The following is a 25,690-nucleotide window of genomic DNA, read 5'->3' as shown; positions in this document are numbered from 1 at the left end:
TTCTAGCCCAGACTGAAGGCCATGGTGGCTGCAGAAAGACGAAATTTTGCGAAAGTATTCTTGATATTATAAGGTATAGTTATAATGAAAAATACTCATAATACTATATACATGTTGACTTGATAGAATTGATTTAAATCATACCCACAAAAACTGTACGATTAGCTTACTCAAACTGTAAATATGGTCAAAATACATATAGACAAGGTAATACAGTAATCATATTTTCTATCACTCCAGCAGACTTTACTTAAGGAACATATATTCAATTTGTATGCATAATTATGCCGAGTATTTTTCTCATACTTTTGTAAAAAAATACATTGCCCTAATATACCTTGTCCTAATATACCTTGTCTTTAGTTATCTTGGTTGTAGTAACCCTCAATAACAGCTCGGAGTAACTGAGCCAAATATAAAAGTTTGGCAACTTCCCTAAAGCTAGCAAAGCTTTCTCTTATTTCGATTGTTTGAATAAAACACACAAACAAATAGATTTGCTATCGTTTATTTCCTCAGATTTTGTAACTCAAATTTGTATTTACAATGATATTTATTGAATTAAAAAAATGTTGATGATATGGACAATGAACCATTATTACATGAAAAATGATATAATAATAATTTTTATATATATATTATTAGGTAATTTGGGGATATATACTTTGCTCTGCTCTTTCTGTTGTCTTAGATGTGAAAGTTGTAGAAAAATGTATTATCTTGCATCCTTGATGTATAAGATGGTTGGTTTGGAAGAAAAAAAAGTTACTAGTTGAAAAAAAAGAATGATTTGATCAAAAATCACCTCATGATTTGTAGTTAAAGTAAAAAAAAAAAAAAAAAAATAGGGGGAGCTGCTAGTTATTTTTTCTATACTTTTAAAAAAATCTTCTCTTTTTTTTTGCATTCATTTTAAATTAGTCATGCAATTATATATGTGATATAAAAATAAAAAATAAAATAAAATGAAATATTTTCTAAGTTTTTTTTTTTTCGAGTGATGGGGGAGTTCTTTTGTTTAGAGACAAAGTTAATAATTATTCCTTTTTTGAAGTGCTTAAAATCTTTCCCCAATTATTTTCTATACAATAAGTCATGCTTCTCAAAAAAATAATATCAACTAAAAAAAACCCTATAATAATTAAAGTAGAAACAACGTTGTTTTTTTAATTAAGAAGAAGGAACATTGGACCGGGGTCGGAAATGTTAACAAAACACTCAAACTTCTTGTAGATATTGACTTGAACAATGACCTTGTATATTATCAGAATTTCTGATAAGGATTGTTCCATCTCGTTGGTAGTTTTCTTCAGATATACGAATAACAATCTGTGAAAAGAAGGAAATAAAATATATCATTTATGACATTTTAATTCATATTTATATGTAGAGGTATAAAACTAGTAATTCCAATGACTCTTTATAAGATTTTAATAAAATGATTTTAGTATTTTAAGTACTTCTGTAAGATATTGTTTTTATGATCCTAAAGATGACGTCATTTAATCAATACGTAGGCAACTTTTTTTCTTTGCAGAATTGACTAGGTTAATTTGGTTAAATGGGTTAAGTTTATCCGCTGACAAAGAAAGAAACAGTCTATGATTTTAATGGTAGGCTCATTTTAAGAGTGAGAGGCATTTAATGAAGAAAAAAGGTGGACAAATACTGAATATAGTCCCAGAACCAACATGCTCACAGTTAATCATGGGAGTGGAAAAATTATGTTTTGAGGGTGTTTCTCTGCTATGGCGAAAGGAAGACATTACCGCGACGAAGGAAGAATTATCAATCTTGAGCGACAACCTTCTTCCCTCCAGAGAGAGAGAATGAGTTGTGCAATGGGTCTTCTAGTAATGGCTGAAAACATACAGCCATGTAACAATGTAGTGGCTTAAGAAGAAGCACATTAAGACAAATGAAGTAGAAATATCTTTGTAATCTACTCCAGACACTTTGATTAAAACAATTAGATGAAGTGATATTTGGAAACACAATTAAATGAAAAGTTATCAATGTAAAGTTCTATTATAAGCATAATAAATATGAAAATGACACTCTCTCATATTATTTTATAAGCAATATTAGGGTTAGTACACGGAGTAATTAGGCGGGGCCGAACAGACTAGCTTTGCTTTAATAATAGAGAAGATAACACCTCAATAAATCCAAAATATTTCTCCAAGTGTTTCATGAGCACACACACTCCTTATACTCAAATGTTATCTCCTCAATATCAAAATAATACTGATACTAGGTGAAACCAGTTTTAGAAAATGTAAAAAATCAAAACTTATATTTTAGCAAAAATCAACAAGTGCTCAAGAAGCCCTAGGTTTGCAATCCCCTTCCATGTCCTTTTTAATTCAAAGCACTGAGCTATAATTACACAGTCTTGTTGATATATATGTTTTTTTTAGATAAAATAGTAATACTAAGACATGAGGTATGTGATAACATATATAATAGCAAACTTTGCTTTATTAGTATCTAAGTATCTGCAGATACGAGTTTATTTCATTCCTTGACCGAGTTTGTTAAACAAGAAACTCGCAAATCAAAGTAATAACTATAGAAAATTTAATTTATTACACCCTTTCAATGAACTTCACTTAACCAAAATAATATTTAGTTTTAGTTTTTTATTTAAATATAATTTACATTACTGTTTTGAATATTTTAGAGCTTTTTTCTTTTGCCTTACTTACACTAAAATTAAGGGTATATCTCTCGAACAAAAATCTGTCCGAGGAATTTTTTTTAAATTCTGATTTTCAAAATGTTGCAGAAATACATGAGGGTGTGTCATTAAATAGAGCTGAAATACGTCCACTAGACATTTTATCTGGGTGTCGACCTAATTGTATAAATAATTTTTTATGTTGTGACACTCGTATCTCAAGATATTACTGTAAACTGTCAATTACATGTATTTATGGTTTTTAATAAATTATTATTATCTTACTTTATGGCAGTGCTTATTTGTAATCATTTTTGGTGTGTTATTATTACTTTTACTTTGTGCTGACTGTGATCCATTTCCAATGATTAACTCATATGTTTATGTAAACGGTAACTATCTATTATTTTTTCAATAATAGTTGGGTATGATAAGTCATGACTATGTACATTTATATATCTACGTGATACTTAAAAAAGTATACATCATAATAATGTGAAATACGAACCAATTGATATTAAGGGAAAAAAAGAATAAAATAATAGTTTCAAGTATCAATAATATCTTAAAAAGTAGACATCACTTTGTAAAAAAGAATACGAAAAGATACAACTAATTGAAAATTATCCTTCTTCGTATAAAAAATAAAATGAAAATATAGGAAGAAAAGTAGATTATGTGTGTAAATACTCAATGTTGCTCCGTACCAAAGCGATAAACCAATTGACTAAATTCATTTGTTAGATTAATGAGATTCCTTAACTTAATACATGTCGTTTTTTTAAAAACCCATAGATGACCTTACGTTTTCATATTCCTTAGTGACGCATGCAAATGTTTCCCCTTGTATAATTCACTTCAATATTTCAATGAAGAGAGTGAATTTATGGAGATTGATTATATAGATATAAATAAATTTACAACATCTTCATAACCTCAAGAAGTAGTCCTTTTTAATCAACTAACTTTGGACTAAAAATTGGCTTTGCACTATACACGAGTAAAAATAAAATAGTAGGCTTACTTGATCTCGCAATAATTTCAAAAGAGTTCCATCCAATGAAGAAATTTGAATTGTTTGTTGCACTTGGAAAGGTTTTTCGCCCGGAAGAAGTTTATTAACATAGGTGGAAGGAAAGAAGCCAATGGATCCAAGGCATTTCCCTTTCCACCAATCTTTATCTGACGTATCAATGACTGTTAGCATTTGTCCGGCTCTGGGAGAGGACAGATATATAGCTATAATTAGTATTATGTTCATGCTTTTTTTGGGAAGGGGGATCATTTAATGGCCATTACAATGTAGTATTATTTAAAAATATTTCTACATAATCCATTTATAAAATTTAAGTATGTGCATTAACTTCATGGTTTTTGTGGTATCACTATGCATTATATGAATATCAATTACGACTTGTGGTACTATCCATTAATATTTATGTTTTAAGAAAAATGTGTTTGCAGTATCTATATATGAGTCACTCCATGTAAAATTTTTAGGAGAAAAAAAATGACTATGTGATATTGTTAACCGTAGACCAGCTCAGAAATAAATTTTATATGTGTAACTAAATCCAACTGTAAGGTTTTGAGGCCTTATTGATGAAAAAATTAGGATTTTGATAAATTTTTCATCAGCTATATGTCGTAAACCAAAACAATGTTAGGCACGTAAAATACATCATTTTAAATATATCAGTTAGCTTGAAAAAAATAAATTTTTTTTTTTATATAAATTCCTCGATAAAACCTTTTTTTTAAAAAAGAATATAAATGAAATTATAATATTTATAAATCCCGCCATGACTCCTAATTCCATGATTTTCAACACTACAATTATTGTTGTTTTTTTACAAAAAGTTATAAAGTTTTGACTTTTATATGGTTAAAATTTAAAAATAATCAAGGATAATACGTTGAAAAATTGAAAGTCAAAAAATAATGTAAGGTGTTTTTTTTTTTGGGTTTTTTTTTCATTAAAAACTATAAAAACAGCTAAAAGATAAGTTTTGTTAAACTAAGTTATAGTATTTTAATATTTAACTTTAATTGCTTTGGTTTACGATAAATCACTAATGAAATATTAACAGAGATACGAACATGTTCATCTTTAGGGCCTCAGAATTGGATCGAGTTACCTTTACAAAATGTTCATTTCTACGCTGAGCTACTGTCAATGATGCCAATTACTAAATTTAAGTCCAATCCATTTCCTCGTGAAAAATTTTCATGCCCATAAGTAAATGGACCATTCAATATAATAATTAAAATATGATGTAAACCTTACTTTAAGTCCAATTCATCGGCATGTCTGGGTTTAAAGTTGTATAACACAACAAATACATTGGCTAACGTAAAACGATTAGGTTTCTGCAAGTTATAAAGAGGCACATATTTAAAAATGAAAGATATTTCGAAAAATATTATAGTTTTACCGGGGATGGACAAGGTGAAGTGGATGCTGAGCTTACGGATTTTTCAGCTTCATCCGGGAGCTCAACAGATGACATTCGAGTTGTTGTTGTTGTTCGAAGCTGTCCCGGGCGACGGCTTTGGACCGGACTCGAGGGTGCTAAAATATAAGACAAGTATAAGTCAACATAATCATTTTTACTCTTAAAATGAAGCAAAATCCTTATTTCCTTTTTAATTTTACATAACATTTTATGTTAGAAATAAGAATTTATAGATTTGTTAGTCTTTAGTTCAACATGGATCAATTTGTATATATATATAGTATAAATTTAATGAACAGGCACGCACATGTATTATATAAGATGCTAATTAAATGTGAAAAAATCATGTATTTTGCTTAGAAATAATTTTGACGAAACAAAACAATAGTGAATAAAATTTCTTAGGAAAAAAACATAGATAAAAAAGTCATGCAGTTCAAATTTGTTTAGGATAAAATCAATATGAAGTCAAATTAGAGAGGTTTCAATCATTATAATGAGTTGCTTCCATTTTCGTAAATAGTAAAACTATATTTACTATTGGTACAAGGGATTTATAATATGTAAATAGATAAAAAAAATAGCTTTCCTTTATTAATTATTAATTCAACTAATTAACATTGAATCAAAGGTAAGTTAAACACAAAACTATATTCAATCAGCAATTTCTTTATTCTATTGATATGCACATGTATGTGATTAAATTAAATCTAATTATGTTATTTGGATTAATATGGAAAAAGAATATCTAGTTAATAAAAAGATTATTATTTATTGGTTGAAATGGAGTAGAAGCCTATAAAAAATCGGGGTTGATGATATTTATTGTTACGCAGTATAAACATTTTATATTAAAATTCGGAAATATGTTGTTCTACAAATAAACTTGACACTTACACATTAGAGCATGTATTATAATTACAAATGATGTCAAGAGCAATTGTTGTTACTTCATCATGAAATGTTGAGCAGTTTAGATGATTTTTTTCATGGACTTGAGTCAATTGATATCAAATTGCAAAAAAAAAAAGGAAATTTTTTACTATCCGATTTTCTAAAGACGTCAAGAACTTTACCTATAAACTCTTACTAGGTATTATTTTCCAAATAAATGATGGGTTCCTCGGATATGGAGTTCTTTATTTTTACAACTTCTAAAATTAAATATTGTACACACACGTGCTCTTCGGTCAACATGTATTGAAGTGGTACAAAGTTACTAGCGATTTAAAAAAGTACTCTACTAAAATGGTACTGGAACCGGTTCTTGCAGTTACACTACGCCATAAAATATTTAACCCAGCAATGTATTAACTCCTAAAATTTATGAAATTCTTTTAATTGTATGTCGAAAGTTTATTTACCCATCATTAAGATGGTAGCACTCTTAAATAAAAGCTAATTATATTTTTATAGCATCTGTAGACAGTATTTCACTAAAGTTTCAGTCATTTTGGACGTGGAATTTTTTGTGTAATCATGGCTTGAGTGAGTGGATGTGAGCATTTTTTGTAGAAAAAAAAGAAGAATTTTTTTAGCATCAACACTACATATAACTCTACACACTTCTCCCGGCGATGTCTCCCATCTTTGTAACTCTTCCTGTCAGTAACTTCCCTGCATGAATTGCGTAAAGTTACAAGGAGGAGACTATGTTCAAAAATAAAAGCAAAAATTCATAGTTTTTTCGCAGAAAAAAACTCAAATCCGCTCTCTCAAATGATTGTTACATAATAGCTACGCGTCCAAAATGTGTGAAACTTTGATGAGTAAAGGTCAACATATGCTAAATAGATGTAAATAGCTTTTATTTATCATTTCTGCCATCTTTATGTTGAGTTTGTAAACTTTTCAGACCACCCTCGTACATCCCTAATTTCAAATTATCATATCTTCGGAAGCTGTCCCTCAAATTCTTAAAACTGAACTACAGATGCAGAATATATTATTATTTGAAATTGAGAGTACCCCACCGTTTTTCCTCGTAATGGAAAAATATTTGAGATCCAGATTTCGGGACCTCTCATCGTTATTGAAAGGGGTTCATTTAAACACGAACATTTATTAAAATGCTTCCACTCCCCTTGAAGACATAATTTATTCCTGAAACTTGTTAGGACACTCCTAAAACATTAAATTTAATTTTTTTTTTATCTTGATTAGGCCTTGTTAAGGATTTATGTGTATATTTAGCATTTTTAATCGTGGTTTATTAAAAGAAATTAAATGTTATCTTTAAAAGTCGTTCTTTTGTTTTCCCTGTTAATTTCCTGGGTTCTTCTTTTTCTCAATTTATTTTAATTTAATTATTGTACTATAAGAATAAAAAATTATCTGCATATATATAAAAGAGAATGTGTGTGTACATTTCCTTAACATGTTCCCACACCGTTGAATCTAGAAGGCTGAAATTTTGAATGGGTCCACTTGAGAGCATGGACAGGCTAAGACGGGGTGTCGATTTTTAGGGAGGGGGTCATATAAGGAGGGGAGGGGTTATGCTTTGCCCAAAACACAAAACCCTTTTTTGCAACTTCAAGGAGACTAAATAGGGGGTTGAGTTATTTATCGAAAACATCTATATGAATAATAACTACGTTTTCTAAAAAATTTCAAAATAAAAAAGTTATGGGCAAAAAAAGAAATTGGTTAAAGTTTTTTATTTATTTAAGCTGCAAAAAATGAACATCCAATGGAATATGGGATTAGTAAATAGAATTAAGTCTGTAGAAAATTTGTCTGGAAATTGGTTTGAATATAAATTTGGGAAAAAAAGTGTGTTGCTTCACAGAAATATCTGTCCTTTTCTGAATAATTTTTCCACCTTTTTCTCTTTTTTTTTCATTTTTTCATCAATAGTCAATTTTCAATTTTTCTAATAGAAATGCCACAAAATGAAATATTTTGAACATAAGGTTTTACAACTCCATTCAATAACAGCATTATTTTCAATTCCCGGAAAATTTTATTACATAATCTTTGCAATATTTGCAAAAATGAACTAGTTATCAAGGGTTATTTTTTTGATAACAATATTTTGCAAAACGTTTTTGTTTTGGCTAGTAAGAAAAAATATTGGTTGGCTTGTATTTCTTTACAATTCCAATAAACAACTGTAACTATTTTTTTTTATTTTTTTGCAAAATCAGCCTAAAAAAGTTTTCAGCTATTTTCTTCCTGAATTTTGATTTGGAAATCCTTTAAAGTAAATAAAAATGGGACTTCTTATCTACACTATTTTTAGATGCATATATGTTGATATGTTATTGAAGTTCATAACACATAATTTTTTATATTCATAATACTACTACTGAGGTTATAAGAGGCAACATTGTAGATTACCTTACTTAACCTGATTAATGTAGTGTGAAAAATCCAAGAGAATTTGAATTATCAGGATTTTTTTTGGAAAAGAACGAAACACTCATAATATAAATATTAGTATATAGAAGTATTTTCTGAATAATTTTTTAATTTTCTAAAACATTTGAACATTGTCAATGTGATTTCCATCTCCCTCCTTAGCCCGAGCAGCGCTTGGTAATCTTTAGCTAGTAGTTTATTAACCCATATTTTTAAGATTATTTAATCAAAGATTGATTTTTTTTTCAATGTTTTAAATTAATACAGGTATTATTAGCATTTTAATTGAAATGTAAGAGTTCAAAATGGATAGAAAAATGACGTAATTATTACGATGTTAAAACTTTTATCATGTAAAAAGTGGTCTGGGGGAAAAATTCCCCTCTTTTGGGCAATTTAATATGGTATTCTCAAACCTAGACAATCATATGAATAGTATCAATTTTAAATGTAAATGATGTCTAGATGATTTTTTTTGTATATAACAAATAATTGTGTGTAAAATGTTTTTCGTATTTCTAACTAGGTATGTATGCTTGAAAAGAGAAATTTATACTCTAAAGAAAGGAATGATTCAAAGAAAAAACACTTCAAACATACATATGAAATTTGTGCAAGTTTGTGTCATTGTAACTGTTGTATTTTAGTTTGAATAGCAGCTATAATGTACTTTTCTAATTTCTTCATTAAAAGAATGAAAGTTTAAATGCTTTCTAATATATGTTGATATATGGCTGTACTTTACGCGTGTCTCTTAAATTAGTGATTTAAAAAAATAGAGAGATTAAAAATCTAAGACTTAAATTCCTCTCATTAAATGCAACAAGTGTATGAAATAACATTAATAAAAAGGACTTGTTGCAGCGGTGTTGTTGTTTTTGTTTTTTTTAAATAATTTAAATGTATGCATATTTCGTGAATTTATGTACAAACTCAAGTTTTGAACAAGTTACGACTTATGAAATCTTTAAAAACGGAACTCTTCATGCTCAAATGTACTTAAAAAATATTAATTTATATTTGTAAAGAGATGGTTTAGAGAGATCGAGAGAGAGAGAGAGAGAGATGAGATGGGGAAAATATAAAAAAAGTATGGAGAACATCTACAGAATATGTATTATGATTTGAAGGAAATTTACGGTGATAGTCGAATATTTGTGGTCTGCGATATTGTATTGGAGCTGTTAGTCGTTGGTTATATCCAAGGACGGAATATCCAGCCGTCCTTCTTCTTTCTCTGGCTTGAATTCCATTAAAAGAAGCTTGAGCTATCTGACAACTCTCAGGAGAATCAAGGGATATGGATTTGTTACGGAAATTTAGTCGTTTCTTCTGTTGCTGATTTCCTTGTGGACTATGAGGGGCTGTAAAATGAAGTATTAGTTGGAACACGGAAGATAAAATTAATTTCGTACAAAAATCAAATTAAAAATAGAGGACTATTGGATTATGAATTAAATTGGGGACATGATTCAATCAATCAATAAATCGTTTTGTTAGTAGATTCAAGGAAACTTCAATCATTGTGACTAACCGTTGTTTAGCCAAAGCTTGTGTGGCTTGTCTAAATTTAGCTTTAGCATCAGAGGCAGGAGACTTTACTTCTTCTGTTATATCCTTTTTAGAATTATAACGACTTAAATGACTCAAATTTGCAGCAGCTACTTCAGGTCTAATTGCTGCTCCTATTGCAATTCCTCCACTCATAAGTGCATGGCTTTGAATGAGTCCAGCTACTAGGTTTGCTAACTTGGGTGTATCGTTATTGCCTCTATAAGAGTCTATTAGATTTGATGAACAACCCGTGGATGCAGAGTAAGAGCCTCCAATGAATACTTTTTCTGATGAACCTATTGATCGTGGGTTGTCCATTGACAAACTCTTAGACATTAGACTCTTATTATTTTTAGGTATTGTACCTGGTGTGTTGTTGTTCCCAGGATCTATAATCGCTTCAGGCTCGTAATACTCGTACAGACCTTTAAATGAATGTAAGGATATTAACGGTTGTGGTATGTAGGCAGAGTGAGTGTTTGAATGAGAGGAATACAGCCCTAAGGCGGCTATCTGTAGGTTTACATATGTTGACTTATAAAATATTCATGAGAATAAATTCTCTCTCTCTCAGCTATTTCTTCCTACAAATGAAACATGCCCCATATATATATCTCGTCTTGAATAAATTATTTGGTTTAATCGGGAAATCAACAAAACCCAAACAAGCAGGAATACATTCGAAATGTCCTACTAAGGTTGGTTGTGCATTATTAAAATTTAAATCGGGAGATATCATATTTGTCTTTTGGAAGGGAAAAAAGTGTCTTCTTACCTGATTTTGGGATATGGGATTTGATGGACCCGGAAATGGTTAATGTATTTGACGCTCCTGGATGATATCTTGAGAAAGAAGGTCTATAAGGAGTATTGTTACCACCGTAGTCAAGAGTTGGGGCTCGAGAAATTACAATCTCTTGCGCGGAGGATCTAGAGTCATATTTGTTAGGATCTGTGTCATACCTAGGGATTTCTGGAGGGGATCGACGATTCTCAATCTTACGAACAACTGATTTGTAAATGGGTAGGGAAAAAAAGGAAAAAAAAAAATTAAAATAAAACAACGATCAAACGGGTTCAAAAAAATCAATTGGCACACTGAAAACATGGATTACAGGGGGAACGAGATTGGGGCAGATTTTATGTATGAACTTTGTTACACGTTTGATAAAATAAAACAGGCTCAAATTCATTGCATTGATTAATTGCAGTCTTGGTGCTTATGAAATTCAAATAATAATTAAATGAATCAGCACATCCCCAATGGGCATATCTTTTATCTAATTTAAAAATTACAGTTGAACGGCATATCTTACTATGATATGAATATAAAGGGGGAAAAAACTTACTGTCCTCATCAACAAGATTTCCTATCCGAGGATCGAGCTCTGAAGCTGATTTCTGTCTTCGAAGTAAACGTGTTTTTGGCTGACATTTCGCAGCTTTTTCTTGACAATCAGGATGTACATTAAGCCGACATAGTTTGCATTTCATCCCCTGTCGAGTATGGCCTTTTAAAAAAATGTGATAAAAATGTATTCAATGATTTATGTTTCAATTCCTTCTTACCTCTGAGAATTTGGGAGCAAACATCACAGGGTGTGATTTTTTTATAAGTATATTCTTGGAATATATGGTTCGTTTCCAAAAGAGCCTGAGCAGAAGTGTTGCCAGTTCTTTGTCTGCAATAAGTGTTCGAAATAGGTTTATACTGAGATATAATAAAAGCACATACAAACAATCTAATTTTTTTTTTTTTTAAATATCTTATGTACATAAAGTGAAAAGATAATTAAGTTTTTAAAACCCCAGATTGGATAATATTAGGTATTTATAAAATTCCTTTAAGTTAGAAGATTTTTTTTTTTTTTTCGGTTTGTCTTTCACCAAACCATAAGGGTAGTTATTAATCAGAAGACTTAAGTCGATAAAAAACAAAATGTATAAAAATTTATATAAAGGAAGTGATGTCAACTTTTCCGACATTACACATGTCAAGTGTAATGTGATTAGAAAATATAAAGAAATGGAAAAATTCCGAATAATTTTTTAAGCCTTTATATACAGCGTGCGACCGTTTCTTTCACAACAAAATGTGAGTTCCTGCCCAGGTAGGAAGTTATTTGTTAATTTAGTGGCTAGTCAGATGTGTTTTGCGTCAATATAAAAAAAAATGGCATCAATCAACGCAATATTTATTCCACAATCGTTTAAAATACAGAATATCCTTGTTGCGATCTGCGCAGGGGAAGACAATGTTAAGATTCCAAACTTCTTAAACCTGGAGAGGTCCTTTATTTGGAGAGTCAAGAAAGAACAGAAAGAGTTAGGAGTTGATTATAAATCATCATAAAAAGGTGTTAAAAACAAAATTAGGTTGGAATCAATTATTTGATTTTGTTGGACCCATTGTTTAGCCTCGACCCTATAGACTTCTTTTTGTAAAATGCAGCTAAACAACACACCAACAGATCCTCCAACAACACCAAAAAGCGAGTTTATGTCCAGGATCTGGGAGGAGTTCCAGAATCTGCCAAACAAGACTGTCATCAAGACCTGTCCATGTTTTCGAGGTCAAGTCGATGCCGTTATTCTCACCAAAGGCGATTATATCGAATAATAATATAAAAAATGTATTCATCTTTCATTTGGGATTACAAACCACTTTTAAAAAAACGTGTTGGTTGTTCAACAGAGGTAACACCATGTATGTACGATATATATACAATTTTATTCAAATTCCTGGGATGTGTGTGGATATTCAAAAATGTTAGCTATAGTTTCTAGCCTTCATCGGATCTAAATAAAGTCTTTCGAATGAAATCTATCAATTTCTACTTATTTCATTCAAATATTGACTTTTTTGCGTAATTTAAATGCGGAATCTCTCGAGCAATAATCAAACTAATTAATTAATAGAATTCGACAATCATTCGTTCAAAAATACAAATTTAAATCCACTTTAATTTTGATAAAAATCCTTTTAGTTTGCTTTTGTATTGACAGATCACATATGTTTGTACTAAAGAAGTTAGTTGAATGGAATATTGATTATCTTTTGAATTTTTAATTAAAAAGTCAGGAAAGGAGGTGTACTACAATTTAATTATATGTACATAGATTTGCATAGAGTTTTAAAGTTAATTAATTAATTAAATGAAGTACTGTATGTAAAATGAAAGTATTTAAATAAAAATGTTTAAAATGAATAATTGTTTTATTTTATTTTTGTGTCGTTCCAACCAATTATGCATTACAACCATTTTGATTTAGTGGTTTTAACATCATCATTATGTGTTAATGTTTATATAGTTATAATTTATTTCTTGTGAAACATTACCCATCGTATTTAATCATATGATACATATGTCTCTCTAAGGAATGGATCACATTTAGAATGGGGGTGGGGCTTATAATAATTAATGTTGTTTAAATTTGTATATCCATGCAAAAAATTATAATTTTTTTGATAGATTATTTGTGATACTTATTTTACCTTGACATTAAATTAATTTAATAATCCCTGTGTTAGATGTATTTAACTACAGTTGTAAAAAATATAACTTACCTGTATGTAATGTAATAAAAAAAGGAAACATTAACGTGGTGGTAACTCTAAGACATTTAAGGATACTTTGAAAAAAATAGTTTAGCTGTCAAGTCGTTTTATTGGATTAGCTGCACTCAGCTATGAGATAGAAGAAGAAAATTGACAGAAATTCGACTCTGCATCTATTATCTAGCAAGGCCATTTGTAGGAGTTATTCTGTTACCGATCTTCAAGTATATTCTGAGTCCACAAGGATGTACTCTTATAAGGGGCGTCTACAGGGATGGGCTGAAGGGGTTGTTCCCCTCTTCTAAACTAAGGAATTTTTGTTTTTTACTAGAAAATATGATATTATAATTTTTATTTTTTCTAAAAATTTAAATTTTCAATTGTTTTTCTTCAAAAAAAATTAAACTTCTCTGAATAGTTATACATTTTTGTATTTTTTCCCCAAAAATATAAAATTTGAATTATTTTTCAACAAATTTAACTTATTGTGAACAATTGTAGGTTTTTTGAAATTTTTTTCAAAAAAATTAAATTTTTTGAGCTTAGTTTTTAATTTTTGAAATAAAATTTCAAGTCATTTAACATTTGATTTTTTTTACAGGTCCTATGTTTAACTCTATAATATAATACGTATCACATTTGATTCATTAGTTTTGGAATTCTATATTTGACAGTGATCTTGCGAACATACTGTGCCATTGTAAAAGTGCTAAAACCACGTGTGTGTTTTTGTTGGTTTCTTACCAATAACATAAAAATCTTTATTTTTGACTATTTAACTGAAAACATTTAAATAAAAATGGATCATGATCATAATTTCAGAAAGTTCGGACTGTGTAATGTGTATTATAGGGTTTTCATTAATAGAAACTTTCTTTATTAAATATAACCTTACATACCTTATATTAAAAATTGTACAAAAAACCTAACAGACAAGTGGACAAACAGTATGGGCTAGTGTAATATATGTATATTAAGAAATTAAGGGTTTCAATTTAATTTGTTGATTTAAATTTTCATATCAGGTATTGGGATATGAATATAAGATAGGCAAAACAGAGGCAATCTAATTGTTTATGGAGTTAAGTGTACAAGTATATTTTTTTGTGTGTGTGTGCGTAAATATAATATGCACAACATATGTTTTTGTGAACTAAATACGTGTGTTAGTATCCCATAATAATACCTATGAATATGACACTTGTTTTTAATTTATTTTAAATAAAAAAAGACAGGAATTAAAAACTACTACTTTTTTAGAGAGAGAAAAGACCCATTGGTTTTTACCTTGAAATGGCCATTGATACCATCTTATGGAACTTTCTTCATTTGTTATGTATTGAAAATATATATTATATATTTATAAAACTCACATCGTATGAATATAAGAGAATAGATGTATCCTTTTTTTTTTCTTACCTTTCTGTTGGCTGATCTTTTCCAGAAGATCCTTTTATGCTTTTAAATGCCTTCACCCATTTATTTTTCATACCACCAGATGCTCCTCCAGTGGTTCCACCCGAGGACGAACTCAATTTACGCTCACGAAGAAGGAGATCAGCAGAGTTGACAGCAGCTGTAGATCCCGAGGCTGATGAAGGAGGAGTTCCTAATCCGCTCATTGAAGTCTCACATTTTGTTGCAAATAACTCTTTCTGTAAAAAAATAAAAATAATTGAAGACATCTTAGTTTTTATTAATTTTTTTAATCACAAATTTTTATTAAAAATTTAAAAGCACACCTTTGATGAAGTTCTTTGTACTGTATATCTATACTGAAGAAAATTTTTATTACAAGTTCCCATAACTATCCTGGAACAAGCCATGATGAGAAGAGGCTATTTGTTTTTGAGTCAAGAGTTTCTACTCAAATATTTTTTCCCCTATCTCTTAGCTATTGACAAATACCCACAAAAAATACATCGTTCGTACTTTTCATAATTGTTTTTTATTTACGAAAAGGAAAATGTTTGGTCTCAGTTGTGCGCTCAGAGAGAAAATCGAGAGACACTTATATGTACATACATATACAGTTAAACATATAATATGTCGATAGACTAAAAGGAACAGCATCAATAGCAGGCATGTGCAAACATGGACCTTTTTCATTGTTTTTTCTCTCGTTCAGTAATACTTATATCAGCAAGGGGTACATACACTAAATGGGAATCCAAAGTTTACAGAGAGAGAGAGACTTGTAGGATTGCCTTAATTATATATTTCGTATTAATTAACTATTAAAAGATATTGAGGAGCTCAATATGAATGATACAATCAGAATGGGCTATCAGATTATTATCTATGGTACATCCAATTTCCATAAAATATGTATGCAAATAGAACTATACTTATGTTTGTTGGTATATATTTTAGCTCCATAATTGATTCTCCCATAATTAAATCATTCTTTTTGCAATACATCCGCAAATGATTATAATTGTACAGAGATATAGGTATAGAACCTACCACAATTATTCACCATATGTTTGCTATTTGCTTCATAAATAGGGCGTCTCTCAGGGAAAAAAAGGATGCAACTCAGTTGAAGGAAAGGAGTGATGAGGTTGTGTGATTAATAATATTAAAACACTTGCGTAATTTATAAATATTGACTTATCAAAATAATTTTTAATTTTTAGAAATTATTACTTAAATAGGTATTTTTTATGTAGTTTATATTAATGAATATGTTTGACATGTATCTAGAATGGCATTATTTGTATGATGGCTATAAATTTAATTAACCACTTCTTAATCATGTTTCATTCTTATTATTGTTGGTATCGTAATACAATATATCACCATTTAATGTTTATAGTAAACGAATAAGTCTAAAATAAATTATATTGAACTAATTACAACCAAGGGAAAAATACATTGAACACAATGTACTAATTAAATTTACGACTTTTTTATAAAATAATCGCTCACATCTTTCAGCTGTTAGTCTTGATCTAAGATTTTATGAGTTTTGGTAACTTAAATGCTAACTGTTACGCTATTGTGGTCAAATTAAAGTTACTTCAATAAGTTGTTCTTAACCCTATAACGTTCATTAGGCTCATGCCTGGTTATAAGTTTCTTATTTTTGAAATAAAAATCCATGTGTAACAACGGAAGGTCATAAGTAAAAAAGATGCATTTTTTATTTAATATCATTGATTGTATATTTTGCATTGCATCCATGAAATTTTTGAGTCCAAAAATTAAAAGAATGCTCAAATTGAGGATTTCAATCTCGTGTTCTATGTACCAATAATATGTATATAATAATATCCTACACTTGAAATAAATTTTTTGTACTACAAATACAAATAGATAACTTTGTCTCATGCCTAAGGGTCTACATATTTAGTTTGTCTGAAATGATGTTTCTGTGAGTTAGAGTAACTTTTTGAAGAGTTACTTATTTGATTATGGAATAATAATATATATTATGTACGAACAAAGAATCTTAAATTAATCAATTTTTATTATCTTATACTTATTAAATTGTTATATAATTTACACTAAAGAGGCTCTAAGAAAAGAGGGAACATACATGTCCATGGGGAAGAAATAATCACCTTGAATACTGATAGGTATAAATTCGTATATTTGTGAATTGAGCACCTTTTGACTTTTGTTATTGCTAGAGATAAGAGTTTTGTAGTTCACTGTTAGAAGGAACTCCCATATGATAGTTTGAAAATCACTGCACTAACCCATTAATACAGATAGTTATTTGAAGAAAAAAAAAACTAAAACTCAGAACCTTTGTTTTCAAATAATACAGTGTAGGGCAGAAAAAAGTGGACACAAGAAATGGATTTAGAAATACATCAATCAGCTTATATTTTCAATAATAGGCAAAAAAACATAATGTTAACAGAGTATGTAGACAAGGTTTGGAAAACTTTTTTCACTCTCTATGATCACCTTCATTATCAATCATTGCCTTTACACGTCACTTGAAAGCCAAGCAGGAGTTGTTGATAAACTCCTTTTACAGGTTGCTCAATGCAGCCAAGTCTACATTTGGGTGTGAGGTCCTGTTGGTTTCCCTCCCCAAATTGTCCCATATAGAAAAGTCCAGAAGGTTCAAAACTGGTAAGGTAGGGGGCTCTTTTGGACCAAAATTGAGCCATGCTATTTGCCAGAACTTTTGGCACTTGGAACACGTGTGAGAGAGAACGCCATCATGGGTCCACAAGTAGTTACCCTCCGAGTAGTTGGTCTTCAGCCATAGTAAGATGTTATATCTAAGCACCTTATAGTAGGCCTCCTGGCCGATTTTCTGCCCATCCTTGAAACAAAGCAGGGGTATATTCCTTCTGTCAGAGTCCACAATTTAGGATAATTGTTTGGGGCGGATATTTGGTGTGGTCAGCCGACTGGACCTCTTCTTTTGTTTCTGCAATCTGGCGGTCGTTCCGGCGGTTGTGGAATTAATCAACTGTGAAAGTCTTCTTGCCCCTGAACATTTCCACAATTGACCCGTTTGCTTTGATCAATGTGAGGATTTTCTGTCGAGCCTTCTGGCTTTCATACCCTCGGTCAGAAGGTGGCATGGGGTCTTTTAAAAGAAAAAAATCCCAAGTTGTGCTTTATAGCCCTTTTGATGGTCCTAGGAGCTACAGAGAAGTCAATGGCGATGCAATTAATCGACTTAGTGGGATCCTGCTTTATATTGTTCTCCAAACTTAACAGGAACTTTGTATACCTATTTAAACTATGCCCTCCACTTTCTAATATCCTGGAGAGATGTTCTCCATTTTTTTTTTTTTTTCATCTTGGTCAACTTAAAAAACAAGGGTCATACAACACTTAAAAATGTCCGTATTCTTCATCACCTCAACTCAAACATCTAGACGATCTGAGATGTATTGCCTTTTTGCTTGTTGCTCGCTCATAATGATGAAATGACTAAATGATAACTATAGTGGGTTCAATAGAAAAACGGGGATATCAAAAAATAATTTATACACCTTTTCATAGTAATGAGAAAATAAACATTAATTAACAGTCCAAGTTTTGTAGGAAGGGAGGACAAAAAGACTACTCGTCATCTATTATGAGAAAAAACGAACGTTCAATCAGGTTTTTAATTTAAATGAAACTATCTAAGACTGAAAGTTCACTGCCTAGGAATTAAATAATAATGACAACTCCTGAGGAAAAGATAATTAATTTACTGATTACCAATTCAAAAAAAAAAAAAGGTCCTCTCAAAAGTACACACAATTTACATCACTGAATTCCAGTATATACATATATTTATATTTAAATTAGACGGTACCGTACTAACAAAAAAAAATTATGGATTTTATTTATCTAAGCAAGAAAATAACATCCAATCGTTTAAAAAAAATCTTTCATAGATGTGTTTTGATTGGAAAATCTGTAAAATATCGAAAAAAGGATTTCATCATGTTGTTCCATTAAAATTATCGATTTAAAGGGAGATGAATGATTTTTATGGAATCAGATATTCTAAGCTAATATAAACCTAGATTTTTTGCAAGTAATGAAAATAATCTTTTCGTACAGTATTTTACACGCATATATTTTGACATATTTCTTCATTTTTACTTCTCAAATGTCGTTTTTTGATACCAACTGTCTAATATATTAGTATCAAAGATACTTACAATGTATGTGTTTATATTTGGGTCATAGCGTTGGTTTTTGTTTTTTTTTCAAAACTAATTTCCTGTATTAGCAATAAATAAGTTTTTCAATAAAAAATGACACAAATTACCATAATTTAATTTAATTTTTTTTTAAATCATGCATAAACAGTTTTAAATCTAATTCATACAAATGTATTACTATAAAATTAGTGTATGATTGAAGCGTGTAGTTTTTTATTATTTTGGGGCCTTTACAAAGAGATTTAATTGTTAACTGGGTAGTTTCAGATAAAAATATCAACCTTCACGAATATCAGGGGATCTAGAAACCCCGGTCTCCCTTGGTTTCTACAAATATGCATATATTATTTTTTTTAAATATACAATATTAAATTAATATGTAGTAGAAAAATGTTTTCAATAGGTGGGCTGCAACTTCAAAGTGGGCCACAGATCCCTCAAAATTAGGTTGTAGAGATTTGATCAGAAATAAACGTATATATAAAATCATTTTTTCCCCCTCTCCTAAATTTATAAAGGATTTGTTCGGATCCTGTCGTAAAAACGATAGCTTATTGGTGGAAATCATTTTTGTCTGATGACTGTACCTTATAAAATTAATCTGGATTCATAAACATTGCAAAGGATTTGCATTTTATTTTGTAGCAAAAAGAAGTAAAATTTTTTGACTGAAATTTAAAATAATTTTATGTGTAACGTTTCTTCCTTGAATCACTTTATTAGTATGATATGATTTCAACTGTTTATTCAATTTATTCTAATGTGATTTAAGGATATGAGATTGAAAAAAAAGTATAATGTATATATTATTTCATATGTATATTTAAGCAAAGAAAGTATGACATCAGATACCCACATAAAAAAAACTTGAATGAATGACATAACTGTTTAATTTTCCGATTAATTATAATAATTACCCATAAATATTATCCATAATCGATAGTAAAACGTAATAACTCTTAATAGTAAGAAGAGCTCATTAAATGAGGTATTAAATTGCGGTAATTTCCTTTTAAAATAGGGCAAGACCATCATGCCTACTATTATTTCATGATTAAGCTGATTTGATATACGTTGAGCTATTTAAATTTTTGTAAGAAACCTACTTAATTACTCATAATTAAACATAGTCCCATCTGTATCCAACCCATTATCATATTTTATGAATACATACCCATATATAAAGATATAAAGACATATTTTTTAAATGGTTTGCTCAAGAGTGAAAATCAATGAACAAACGTTATCTAAAATCGTAATAATATAAATGTACATTTATTTTGACAGGCTTATATTGGAATAATTAAATGAATAATGTTATGGTATCCTTTTAACGTATTTTCATTCATATTACTTCTTTAAAAATACCTTTTTAGTACAACACTTACTAAATTTTGTTTAATTTTTTGGCATGAAGGATCTTAATTAAAGAAAGGATCATAAAATATTATTTTTAGATAGGGTTTGTGTCAACATTAAAACAATTTTAAGTAGAAATCAAGAATATGATTTATCTTCTATATTACTAAGCCAAATTTGTCCTTAAGCGGACTCCTAATTACTCTGTGAAAAGCCTGGTACAAACACACGTATATAAGCATACGTTTTTTTAAATTATACCAAAGGTAGGAAAAAATACTTTGCTTAAAGACAGATGATATCACCACAACGATGAAAGAATGCACATAATTTCAAAAAAGAACAAAGGAACCAACGGTTTTTCTTTTTCGCATAAAAAACTCTCCTTTTTCTTGACGTATTGCCAATATGGTGTATTATGTAGGCCGCAAAACCAGATGTAGACAGGTTGTATTTCTGTTTCTAAAGATAAAAAAATCAAAGGCACTCCATTGTTATTCAAGGGCAAAAATGTGTTAAGTAGTGGAAGGAAACCTCTATACATAGAACGTAAACTTATTTTTTCACCTTCCGTTATCTGACAAACTAATAGTATTGTTCTTATTAGTAAAACAGCTATGAATTGAAATAAATAATTTAATTAAAATAATCGTTTAGGTAATGAATTAAAAGATTTTTTTTGGGTTAATCTATTTATTATAATAACAATTGATTACTTATGTTATTTTTTGGTTTTTTAAATTCCTTAAGCCATTCATTACAAAGTTGATTTAATTTTGTTTCCTCTTTTTGTAATAAATATTTTTATACTATAACTTGGATTATTAGAAGCGGAAAAATGGGATGGCGATCTAAAAATTGGACTACTTATGTAGTGGCTAAAAAAATAGCTTGGGAATGTCTTTGATCTTTTTTTAAATAAAACCTCTAAATTAAAAGATGTATTACTTTCTTTAAAAACGTCACTAAATGAAAATTTACTTAATTGATTTAAAAAGCTTGGGATCTTATTAAAAAAAAAGTTATTCGATAAAAAGCATGAGTTCTCAAATTTGTATTTAGAAAAATAAATATTTAGTTTGGAAAAAGGAAAATGCCCATATGGAGGTTGAGTGTCAAATTGTCATAGCTCAAAAGTTACTTAGTTTAATATTCAATGATAACTCTTAAAAAAGAGAAATTCAGACTGTGTAATGAATTTCTCAGATCCAAATCAGATTTGAAAACACCATTATTCATAATAAAAAATGGAGGTTCCTTTCTTAATTCTGTCAATTAAATATTTAATTTACGACAATTTGCCACTGACCCCACGAGAGAAGAAAAATCACTTCATATTCGGAATCCAATATATTAGGATATTAGTCAGAGATTTGAAAAAAAAAAGATCAAATACTCTCTGTCAAGGAATTTGCCTCAAAAGGAATAATCATATACCTGCAAATGTAGATGAGCTTAATTTTATTATTCCTTCTATTGCAAAGAATGAAAAAATTACTTTGACCCTTTTTTTTTACCAATAACTCCTTTTTTTCCCCTCTCATCTGGAAATAAAGATTATGCGTGATTGTTCCAGGTATTTAAAGTGATATGTCTCTGTTTACAAAGTATTCTTTAACACGTAAATTTGTTTTAATTCCCTCTGAAATTGAATGATCATAACTATAAGTCAAATCATTACATTTTAAAGGAGTATTTTATTATCATTCAAGTCTCTAATATACATGTTTATATAAATAGCACTAAATCAATTTTTTTTTTTCGTTTCTCATTATTAAATAGTAGGAATTGTTCTACTCATATCATAGAGCAACATGAGAAGAATTATAATTATTTTATACATATTATTAGGTGTTGTATATGTATATATGGAAACACGCATGTTTATGCCATAAATAAAACAGCATATATGTATTTTGTATGGTTGGTCATTTCTATGTACATACAGGGTGCTCCAGAATTGACTGAATAGAAACCACCACTTACTGTTGAAATAAATATTTTATTCCAGTCCCCCCTCCCTACTAGATAATTCATTTACGCTCTTGGGATTATTGATAGTCTTTAAGACCAAAAAAATTATTCCCTGATGTTGACAAAGTGATGATAGTTTTTTTGCATACAAAACTTGGATTTAAGTGGGCAATACTTGGAAGTATGGTACCTCACATTCTGAAGGCAGAGAATATCGTGTTTTCCATAGAGTAGACTTCTCATAATAGAATGTCGAGAAATTCGATCTCTTGCCCACCTCGTATTCAATGACAGTATTTTATCGATTCCCATATTAATATTTTGATCCCTACAAAATGGTGGCTTGGAGAAATCATTGATTTTGGTCAACTTCTTAAAATACATTATTAGTTTATTTAAAAATTAGGATAAATTAATTATTTTAAAGCTTATTTGGAGTTTTTTCTTTCGTCGGCGAGAGACCGGAAGTTGAAGAAAATCTTTTTGAACGGAACCAGACATGGTCCTATAAAGTATTTTCTAAGTTGTCTCCATTTTAAACACACAAATGTCCTATAATTTTTTCAATTGTATTCGCCGAGGAGGAGTCAATGGAAGAAATATTATCTACGATTACCTCAGAGGGAACAATGTAACAAGTAAAGGACAATTTTCTTTATAAATGGATCCTTTTTAAGGGCCCCCATGGGTTCTCCACTATTACCCTCCTTGCATGTCATTTTTGGGACCTTATCAAAGTTTTCAGATACCATGTGGACATGTTTTTTGAGATCTGATGAGTCATCCCTTGATTTTTAATCCAACTGTCACCTCAGAAATAATTCCCTCTTTTGGAACTTCTTCATCCGGAATAGGCAGTTAACTTCACAGGAGTCATCTGCTCTGCTTTTTGGGATAGCTTGTTTTTGCACATTAGTGTACTCTTGAACTTTTAACTTGGTGTTGTTACAGCCATATTTTGTATGTCCAAGGCCAATAAAATTTTTATTTTTAAATTTGAACTTAATGAGGCGTCCTTGCAATGGAACTATCTGGGTTATGGTGCCAGGGACCGTAATAATTTTTACAATGTAATCACTATTTCTCCATACGTCTTTGAATTTGTGCTTAGCCTCTTCATTGGCTGGATTCTTCTTTTGGTAATGCCCAACTACTTCTCCAACTTTTTTGAGCCATTCAACTGCTTTAACTTCATAACCCCTTTTAAAGGTGTAAACCATTCTTATGATGAACTTTCTTTTTTAATAACATTAATTTTATCAATTCCTTTTTATTTAATATTCACATTTACAAAGTTTCATCAATGTTTTTACTCTAAAAGAGTGCATTTATTTAAAGTCTTCATGCCTTCCTCTTATATCAATAAGAAACATTGATTTAAACCATATTTCAGATGTGCTCTAGCAATTTTGTGCTCTTTGAATTCAATGGGCATAGCCATATCATAAACATCAATATGGTTTAATCCTTCTGAACGAAAATATTTATCTACATCATCTTCAAATAGAACAACAAATTTTTCCCATTTATATCTTCTTTCCCAGTCAATAGTATTTTCTTCATTCACCATCAAATTATTTCCTTTCCTCACAGCTCTTGAATAAAGTATGCGAGGAGTTTCACCCTCAGATGGTCTATCAGACGGCCGCCTTGACATTCTTAGCGTCATTCTCTTGAATATAGATACATTAAAAGAATTTTTTGACGAAGTATGAAGTAATTCTGACACAGATGCAATGAGTCCTTATGAACACACTGTCACAAAAACATTCAAAATAAAAACACTTTAACCACTTTGAAAAAATTATTTCTATGAGTGCTTCTTTCTAACTTATTTCAGAAATGATTACGAGTCCAACCTCTGCTACTTCCTTTTGATGCAGAAAAAACATATTTCGTCAACCTTCTTCCATAAAATATCTGATAAAGGTGTCAGATTAAAAATATGCTCTGTTTTAAGTTAAATCAGTGCATTGCAAATATAATATTTGCTATAAAATTGAAAACTTAGAATTTGTTTTTTGAGTCTTATTCTCAATAATGTTTATATTTTCAAAAACATCACTTCCATCCGAAACTATAACACAATAAGAATGCTATTCTTCATTTGCCTTGATAATACCTTGTTTAAAATTTATTCGTATATTAAATATGTTTTGATCGAGATTTAGTGAATTGAATAAACTGTTTTCTTTAAAATTTGTGTTTTTTTTAGATTTCCTTGATTTTTTTTCTATGATGCGACGATTGAAGGATACATCTATATCCACAAAAATGTTATATTGTTACTATTATTTTATATAATATGCATAACCTTGTCAAAATTAAAAAAAAAAAAACTACAAAAATTAAACCTTTTATCGAATTAAAAATTAACCCTTTTATCAAATTAAAATTAATCCTTTTTCATAAAGTTTCACAATTGCTCCTTTCAATGTAAAATTTACAACAAAAAAAAATATTTTAATTTCATTTTATATCATCTTTGCTGCATACCATTTTTTGCAGGTGAAAATAATTAAAAAACTTATTATTAATATTTTTTTAATAGTATTAATTTAGAATCAATATTTTTCTGACACTTTTTTCTAAAAAATGCGACACATTATAATTCTTTTGAAAGTTGTCAAAGTCTGGAAATCAATCAAAGTAGAAAATAAGAATAACTTTGACTTAAATGACATTTTTTAATAATTTTTTGTATAGATAACACGAGGGTGGTATCGATGTGATTATTAATTTTGAACTCACAACTTAAAAAACATACTAACTTTCTCTACTTATCAAATGACACTCGTTCATTGAGAGTACAATTTTGATGGTTTTTGGTTGCCTTTCCTCCTCACTTGAACTTAACCAGAGCTTGACTTTACATTGTAGAGTATTGCCAAAGGGAGGTTAATAGAGTTTGCAGGCTACGCAAAAACTTCCTGGTGGCAGTTGCAACATATTACAGAAGAATATTGTGCATACTAGTTTCAAGTCAGTGAGAAGGCGTCTTTTCCAAGTTGTTCAGGGCTTAGCAACCAATTGAACTGAAATACGGGTCAATTGTAGGGCAATATTTTACCTTAATAATTATAATGCATAATATAATAATCTGTGACTAGTT

At 29.6% G+C, this 25,690-nt stretch overlaps 1 protein-coding gene across 11 annotated transcripts in view; it reads right to left on the bottom strand.

Moving 5' to 3' along the window:
• Positions 1–492: 492 nt before the first annotated feature.
• The window catches only part of Stacl (SH3 and cysteine-rich domain-containing protein), a 139,990-nt gene continuing 114,792 nt past the window's right edge, over positions 493–25,690 (bottom strand). The window contains exons 9-18 of one of the 11 annotated variants that reach the window (XR_005864734.2): positions 15,032–15,267; positions 11,623–11,735; positions 11,403–11,564; positions 10,829–11,062; positions 10,419–10,478; positions 10,034–10,349; positions 5,116–5,252; positions 4,968–5,050; positions 3,705–3,897; positions 493–1,329 (exon numbers count right to left, since the gene is read on the bottom strand). Coding sequence is in view for 5 of the 11 variants with exons in the window: in XM_040713982.2 (XP_040569916.1) it covers positions 1,219–1,329; positions 3,705–3,897; positions 4,968–5,050; positions 5,116–5,252; positions 9,639–9,863; positions 10,829–11,062; positions 11,403–11,564; positions 11,623–11,735; positions 15,032–15,267 (1,494 nt within the window). In the remaining 6 variants the exon portion in view is untranslated. Of the gene's footprint in view, positions 1,330–3,704; positions 3,898–4,967; positions 5,051–5,115; positions 5,253–9,638; positions 9,864–10,033; positions 10,479–10,828; positions 11,063–11,402; positions 11,565–11,622; positions 11,736–15,031; positions 15,268–25,690 lie in introns of all 11 variants that reach the window. The other 10 variants (XR_011780708.1, XR_005864736.2, XM_040713982.2 and 7 more) reach the window with 10 other exon arrangements.

This window comes from Lepeophtheirus salmonis, chromosome 6 (genome assembly GCF_016086655.4).
Source record: "Lepeophtheirus salmonis chromosome 6, UVic_Lsal_1.4, whole genome shotgun sequence".
Classification (NCBI taxonomy): Eukaryota; Metazoa; Arthropoda; class Copepoda; order Siphonostomatoida; family Caligidae; genus Lepeophtheirus; species Lepeophtheirus salmonis.
The sequence above is the reverse complement of the archived record's forward strand: the minus strand, read 5'-3'. Positions and strand labels throughout refer to the sequence as shown.